General features: G+C 46.6%; 1 protein-coding gene across 1 annotated transcript in view; it reads left to right on the forward strand.

Annotated features, from left to right (window-relative positions):
- Positions 1-499: 499 nt before the first annotated feature.
- The window catches only part of LOC310784080 (actin, non-muscle 6.2-like), a gene marked incomplete at its 3' end in the record, with an annotated part of 21,087 nt that continues 13,195 nt past the window's right edge, over positions 500-8,391 (forward strand). The window contains exons 1-4 of the mRNA XM_083645056.1: positions 500-604; positions 4,258-4,386; positions 5,664-5,774; positions 8,263-8,347. Coding sequence (XP_083501182.1) covers positions 527-604; positions 4,258-4,386; positions 5,664-5,774; positions 8,263-8,347 — 403 coding nt within the window. The 5' untranslated portion in view covers positions 500-526. The remainder of the gene's footprint in view (positions 605-4,257; positions 4,387-5,663; positions 5,775-8,262; positions 8,348-8,391) is intronic.

Raw genomic sequence — 8,391 nt, forward strand, 5'->3', positions numbered from 1 at the left:
ACATATGAACTACAGTTGAATAGACTCACTCCACTTTACAGGTCTGTTACCATGTAACTACATATGAACTACAGTTGAATAGACTCACTCCACTTTACAGGTCTGTTACCATGTAACTACATATGAACTACAGTTGAACAGACTCACTCCATTTTACAGGTCTGTTACAATGTAACTACATAGAACTACAGTTGAACAGACTCACTCTATTTTACAGGTCCGTTACAATGTTACTACATATGAACTACAGTTGAACAGACTCACTCCATTTTACAGGTCTGTTACAATGTAACTTCATATGAACATCATTTATAACTATTGGTAATTACTGTGTAATTACATTTGGTGTTCATGTGTAATTACAAATAGTTCATATGTAACTAGGGTACCTGTAAAATAAAGGGTTACCAAAAAATCATACAGAGACATTACATGAATATACAAAATATTGCTGCATTTATACAACACACCTTTTATTTCTTTTCCAGAAATGGATGAAACCCTGGTTGTTGATAATGGCTCTAGCATGTGTAAAGTGGGTTTTGCCAGAGATGACGCCCCCCGCGCCGTGTTCCCCTCCATCATAGGCCGACCCAGATATCAGGTAGCCTACAACCGGCCAATCATCCAACAGCCTGAACCACATGTCTGCTCTGGGGCGGGGCTGAAATGAGGACATACCTGTTTGTCGGAGGAATATGTAACTGCACTGTAATAAAGGGTTTTCATGGAATTGTGTTGCTGGAACAGTTTGCAAACCTCGCTTATGTCCTGTCAGTTACTCTATTAGCAAACTGCAACAGGAAGTAAGCTGGGGGCAAGTTAGAATGTTTATGCTGAGTTGAAACTAGTCTCTCAAGCCAGGAATTTGGGGAAAAAAACACTTCAGAACCAGAGGAAGTTCGATGGTATTTGACTAATCATGACCTATGTAAACAAACCGATGCAGGTGATTGGAGAAATACGAGCAGATGTCCTGCCTAAAGGCGGGACATCCGGGACATCCCCCCTATCATCGCTCATTATTTTCCCAAGTTTCCTTTTCCCTTTTGACCAACTTTCCCCTGCATGAAGTACAGACGGGTAGGCGGAAGCATTTGAAAATTTGGGGAGCCAACGCGTCTGTTTTCAGCATGAGCGCACCAGTATCGTTGCCTCAGTGCGCCCAGGACACATGCAAATCCATTCTTTAGAGTTCTCAACGGTCCTAAAAAAAAATCTAACCCAACCCGCTTGAGACTGTGATGATGTAACAAATTAATTCCTTTAACCAGGAGGAGGGGAGAATAGAATAAAACAGAATAGTTTAGATTAGAATAGAATAGAATAGAATAGAATAGAGTAGAGTAGAATAGAATAGATACAATGGGAATGGTGTGTGTGTGTGTGTGTGTGTGTGTGTGTGTGTGTGTGTGTGTGTGTGTGTGTGTGTGTGTGTGTGTGTGTTAGTCCCATACATGTTTTTCAGATTTCATGTTGTTAGGTATTATGGTATGCTTCACTCCTTTTCGGGGCTCTCTCTCCTGCGCAGAGTGATGCCTTTGATGACTTTCAAATGGAAATTCGTTCCCCCAGCACAATCAGCTTTTTTTTTTAAATTAATTTCTATTGATTTATTTGCACTAAATCCAACCTGTTTAGTTCAACAATTCATTATAGAATTGTATCTATTTTTTCTTCTGCCAGCATTCTCATTTCCCCCCTTCTCATCAATGCCCGCACACACAAAAAAACACAAAAAACACAAACACCAAGTAGCAGGTGTGTGTGAGAGAGAGAGAGAGAGAGAGAGGGAGAAAGAGAGAGAGAGAGAGAGAGAGAGAAAGAGAGAGAGAGAGAGAGAGAGAGAGAGAGAGAGAGAGAGAGAGAGAGAGGGAGACAGAGCATAGGGGAAGATGTTGACCGGGGGAGCGAAGCAAGCAACAGGTGCCAGTTTAGAGCAAACTATTTTTGATGCATGATTTTTGAAAGAATAGAAGGTTAACAAAATAGATTAACCAGAGTATTTAGCTTGATAAAAAAGACAGTGTTATTGGTATATGATGTATTGGTGTTGTATGCATAGAGATTACAGCATGCATCGTGCAAACGATATTAAAGGGAATGCGAGACGGAAATCTGACTGTTTTGTAACGCCCAGCTGCACATGGCCACACCTGTGAATAATTCTTGCTTTAGCACGGCCATTTACTCCTTTAGCATAGCACAGGCATTTTGCGTTGCACAGAGAATAGCAGAGCGCTTGGCCACGCCTCCAAATTGGACACTTTTGCAAAGACAAGGCCCAAAGTTTAAACTGTCAATTGATGTTTTTTATAGGATTTAAAACGTGATTGTCTGTGCAGGGTCTGATGGTGGGTATGTGTTTTGTCTGTGCAGGGTGTGTTGGTGGGTATGTGTTTTGTCTGTGCAGGGTGTGATGGTGGGTATGTGTCTTGTCTGTGCAGGGTGTGTTGGTGGGTATGTGTCTTGTCTGTGCAGGGTGTGATGGTGGGTATGTGTCTTGTCTGTGCAGGGTGTGTTGGTGGGTATGTGTTTTGTCTGTGCAGGGTGTGATGGTGGGTATGTGTCTTGTCTGTGCAGGGTGTGTTGGTGGGTATGTGTTTTGTCTGTGCAGGGTGTAATGGTGGGTATGTGTTTTGTCTGTGCAGGGTGTGATGGTGGGTATGTGTTTTGTCTGTGCAGGGTGTGATGGTGGGTATGTGTTTTGTCTGTGCAGGGTGTGATGGTGGGTATGTGTTTTGTCTGTGCAGGGTGTGTTGGTGGGTATGTGTTTTGTCTGTGCAGGGTGTGATGGTGGGTATGTGTTTTGTCTGTGCAGGGTGTGATGGTGGGTATGTGTCTTGTCTGTGCAGGGTGTGATGGTGGGTATGTGTTTTGTCTGTGCAGGGTGTGATGGTGGGTATGTGTCTTGTCTGTGCAGGGTGTAATGGTGGGTATGTGTCTTGTCTGTGCAGGGTGTAATGGTGGGTATGTGTTTTGTCTGTGCAGGGTGTGATGGTGGGTATGTGTTTTGTCTGTGCAGGGTGTGTTGGTGGGTATGTGTTTTGTCTGTGCAGGGTGTGATGGTGGGTATGTGTCTTGTCTGTGCAGGGTGTGATGGTGGGTATGTGTCTTGTCTGTGCAGGGTGTGATGGTGGGTATGTGTCTTGTGCAAGGTGTGATGGTGGGTATGTGACTTGTCTGTGCAGGGTGTGATGGTGGGTATGTGTCTTGTCTGTGCAGGGTGTGATGGTGGGTATGTGACTTGTCTGTGCAGGGTGTGATGGTGGGTATGTGACTTGTCTGTGCAGGGATTGATGGTGGGTATGTGACTTGTCTGTGCAGGGTGTGATGGTGGGTATGTGTCTTGTCTGTGCAGGGTGTGATGGTGGGTATGTGTCTTGTCTGTGCAGGGTGTGATGGTGGGTATTTGTCTCGTCTGTGCAGGGTGTGATGGTGGGTAGTTGTCTTGTCTGTGCAGGGTGTGATGGTGGGTATGTGTCTTGTCTGTGCAGGGTGTGATGGTGGGTATTTGTCTTGTCTGTGCAGGGTGTGATGGTGGGTATGTGTCTTGTCTGTGCAGGGTGTGATGGTGGGTATGTGTCTTGTCTGTGCAGGGTGTGATGGTGGGTATGTGTCTTGTCTGTGCAGGGTGTGATGGTGGGTATTTGTCTCGTCTGTGCAGGGTGTGATGGTGGGTATTTGTCTCGTCTGTGCAGGGTGTGATGGTGGGTATTTGTCTCGTCTGTGCAGGGTGTGATGGTGGGTATGTGTCTTGTCTGTGCAGGGTGTGATGGTGGGTATGTGACTTGTCTGTGCAGGGTGTGATGGTGGGTATGTGACTTGTCTGTGCAGGGTGTGATGGTGGGTATGTGTCTTGTCTGTGCAGGGTGTGATGGTGGGTATTTGTCTCGTCTGTGCAGGGTGTGATGGTGGGTAATTGTCTCGTCTGTGCAGGGTGTGATGGTGGGTATGTGTCTTGTCTGTGCAGGGTGTGATGGTGGGTATGTGACTTGTCTGTGCAGGGTGTGATGGTGGGTATGTGACTTGTCTGTGCAGGGTGTGATGGTGGGTATGTGACTTGTCTGTGCAGGGTGTGATGGTGTTGGTGGGTATGTGACTTGTCTGTGCAGGGTGGGATGGTGGGTATGTGTCTTGTCTGTGCAGGGTGTGTTGGTGGGTATTTGTCTCGTCTGTGCAGGGTGTGATTGTGGGTATGTGACTTGTCTGTGCAGGGTGTGATGGTGTTGGTGGGTATGTGTCTTGTCTGTGCAGGATGTCATGGTGGGTATGGGTCAGAATGACAGCTACGTGGGAGACGAGGCCCAGAGCAAGAGAGGCATCCTGACCCTGAAGTATCCCATCAAGCACGGCATCGTCACCAACTGGGACGACATGGAGAAGGTCACTAGCAACTAAAACCAAAAAGCAAATGTTTTACACAGTCGTCACCCCCCCCCCCCCCCCCCCCCCCCCCCTTCCCAAGGTATAGCACAGGTGAAACAAGTCTCTAGCCAGTCCGATTGCTTTGCTGAAATTAGCTCTTGTGTAATAATGGATACGAGTCACTGGCTAGTGGGCTAGTTGCTGACCAGGCATCTTAAAGACGACGTGAACCCATGTGGTGCAAGGCTCGGAGACATATCAGACTGAAAACCATCTGAAAACAAATCTTGTCTGAGATGACAGAGGGTTGAGAGGAGGGCCATAGCGTCTCGATGATTTGATTTGACAATTCTGGGGACTGAATTTGCCGTTGGCCAATCCTGGCGTGTTCCACCTCCAAATCGAGTGGGATTCAGCGTGTTGTGGTGCAACGCGAGTGGGATCCGCGGAGGACCAGGCAGCCAGCTGCTCCCACGTGGAGCGGAGCGGAGATTCCGAGGCAAATGTGCCGCATGCCGGCCTGGAATGTCAGAGGGGCCGGGGTAAGACCCGCGGACATTGACGCTATCCTAGAGAGTCTGGCAAGCGAGACTAACGTTATCCTGGAATGCGAGTTTAACGAGCCACTTACATGTCTTTGCATCCTTAGACATTACCGTTTGCTTTATTTTGTATGTTACATACAATTGGCCAAGTTATTAGTTAGTTTATGGGCTAGAAATTCTGCCAGATTACAGGCACTAGACGGCCATTTTGCCTGCAGAATGTTCTCCTCGAAATTAAGATTCATTGAGAGCTGCCATGTCGTGATATGATTGGTTGAAATGGGGTTGAAATTTGACTACTATGTGACATCAGCAAAGTGTAGATTACTGTTATGAATGAAATCTTGAACAATTTACTTTGATGTGAAAAAGTGTGAAAAACTAAATGAATTAGATTTCTGTGATTTTTTTGCATACAACACCAGGCTTGGGAACGCTTTATCGCGCTGGCCATATGCTAGGTTCCGACACCTAGCCTTGTTTTCTTGAGCATTTGTTCAAGGCTTGAACCCCTGGTATTATTATTCCTGTTCTGCCATGGTGCAAATTCCCGTGAGTTGTTACATCGCAGAGACCTGAACTTTGGCACTGGCAGGTGGTAGTTGAACTAAAATAAAATAAAATAAAAATACATTTTTGGGTTCAGCTCATCTTTAACCCTGCTGTGCTCTGTAGATCTGTAATGGCTACAAGTCACTGGCTAGTGGGCTAGTTGCTGATCAGGCATCTTAACCCTGCTGTGCTCTGTAGATCTGGGACCATACCTTCTACAACAAGCTTCATGTGGCTCCTGAGGAGCATCCAATCATGCTGACTGAGGCTCCGCTCAACCCCAAGCCCAACCGGGAGAGGATGACACAGGTGTGTGTGTGTGTGTGTGTGTGTGTGTGTGTGTGTGTGTGTGTGTGTGCGTGCGTGTGCGTGTGTCCGTGTGTGCGTATGTGTGTGCGTACGTGTGTGTGTGTGTGTGCGTGTGCGCATTCCTATTAAGGCCAAAGATGATCAGATGATCAGACACCAACACTAAACAGGCCTGCAGAGCCCCAATAAGGAGTTGTCTAAGCCTTTGTTCACACCATATGCCAAAGCCACGCTGAAGTGTCACGCTCAGCGTTGCCAGACGTACGATAATTATCGTATTTGTACGATAATTTCGACATCTGTACGATGTACGATCAATAATCCCAAAATCCCCCAAATGTACGATAATTTCATCATTTTGTGACACTCAGTCGAATCCTACGTCTATCACTCTATCTGTTTATACATCTCTTCACACAACGTCTTTGCAGCCAATACGTGCTTGAACGTGAGGCACGTGATGTGAACGTGAGTCATGATTGGTTGGGAGGGAGAAGGAAATAGAACCGGACACGGCCGCGCACAACCTGAAAACCATAAACACAGACAGTCACAGTAGGTGCGCGTCACAGAGCAGAATGCGGGAAGATACGGGGCGAGTCTTGGAAACTATCAAATAAAACATAAAGAAAACGAGTGGTGCCGACCAGGAGGAACGTGACGACAGGGGAGAGCCAGGAGAGGAGCTGCCTGGACAGCCAGAAAGTATACAGACAACAAATGTACCGGACTGAATGGGAAAGTGACACTTTATTCACCGGCTGGCTCAAAGCTGTTGCAGGGTGTGACTCTAAAGCTTTGTGCCGTTGTTGCAACGCAGGCTGAGATCACAGTGTTGAAAAATCATGCCAAGTCCAAAAAGTGTCAGCCGCATTCCCCCCCGACATAGGCGTGCCTGCGGCGCTCCGCGCTGGGGAGGGGGCGTACAATAATTTCACTCCAAAAACGATAATTTTGACCCTCTGGTACGATCATTCAACATTTGCCATCTGGCAACACTGGTCACGCTAAACCGGTCACACAAGAAGCACTCTCTTTTCCTCAGCGCCTCACTCGGCGTGTCTTGCCCCCGCCCACAACTTGCATTGACTTCATGCCTGGCAGCTCGGGTTCAGCACGATGCACGCTTGAAAAATAGAACAGAATCCTGAACTATTGCTTCAGCGCAGCTTCAGCGTGGCGTGCGGTTTGTGTGAACGGTTTCGCCTGTTAACAAGGATGCCGAAATGAAACTGCGTGGCTTCAGTGTAGCTTCAGTGTGGCTTTAGCGTGGCTTTGGTGTATGACGAGGGCGTTGTTGTTATCAAGCTCCTGTCCGTCGGTGGTTGATTCATCATCATTACCTAATGGAATATAAAATAATAAATAAGATGAGGTAACGCTAAGTTGAAAGTGGATTTAAAAACTTTGCCAGGCAGATGCAAGTTACGTTAGCATTTAGCGTTAATATTGTAATAAACCTTTTGATATGAAGGCAGCTAAATGCTGCTACCTTGAGAACCGGTAATTGGTTCACTGTCACCGAGGCTGGAAATATCCCACACAGGAAACAGATTGTACATACAAAAGTTACTTTATTATCTAAAACCAATTCATATAGGGCATGGGCAACGAGGTGAGGAAGTACACAATAGAACCGCACAGGTATGGCGAATAGGCCGCGTAATGCCGGATTTATATAATAATAGAGATAACACAGCACTCTAAAGAGCTAGATATAAAACGACTAGCTTAGCCACTTCACAACACAGCACACGTACCACACAGGAGTACAGCACAGCACTACAAACTTCACTGCAAGGATTGCACTACACACGTCACTGCAACCGTAAAAGCCTGTGAGCTAGGAGAAAACCCCGGCACCCTCCACCCCAAAAGCAATATAGCCAGCTCCACCCGCTGACTCCCCATACAGGCTCCCACACAATTTAAAAGGCTAATGTCTAAAACAGGTAGACGAGAACAGGCCTAGAAGACAGACATAAATAACATGGAGATGAGTGTAGGCTACTCAACTCGCCCAGTTGGCGATGACCCTCTCCGGGGCTTCGTCGGCGGGGCTGGACAAAGTCAGGATTGTGGTGTGGATACAGCATACAGCGTCTTTTTACGTCTTTTGAAGGCAACTTGGCATGTTGGGGCTTTAGAAGACTTGGATTTCAGAGCCCGATGGAGCCATTTCCCTCCCGGTTTTAATTAGGTTTGAAAGTTGGTCACCATTCACTTCAGTTGTTTGGGAAAATACTGCAGCACTGTTTCCCTGGGAAAATCCAGCAATTACTTCTCCCGACCGTCTACTGGCGTAGAGGTGATTAAACTGATTTTACATCTTTGAGTGAACTTATTCTTGAAAGCCTTATTTTAGTGGAGGATGTTCAGAGTGGAAGGATTGTGTCCGAGGTTCCTTTCCTCTATTTGACTGTATGATAATTTATTACTTTCCACAATTTCCGCATGAATGCTTGACTTGTCTTTCTCTTGTGTCCAGATCATGTTTGAGACCTTCAGCAGTCCTTTCATGTACGTGGCCATCCAGGCCGTCCTGTCGCTCTACGCTTCTGGTCGAACCACCGGTGAGCAAACTCAAACACAACTGAGCATGATCAGAACCTCTCCC

The sequence above is a fragment of the Poromitra crassiceps genome (assembly GCF_964638095.1).
Source record: "Poromitra crassiceps genome assembly, chromosome: 10".
Classification (NCBI taxonomy): domain Eukaryota; kingdom Metazoa; phylum Chordata; class Actinopteri; order Beryciformes; family Melamphaidae; genus Poromitra; species Poromitra crassiceps.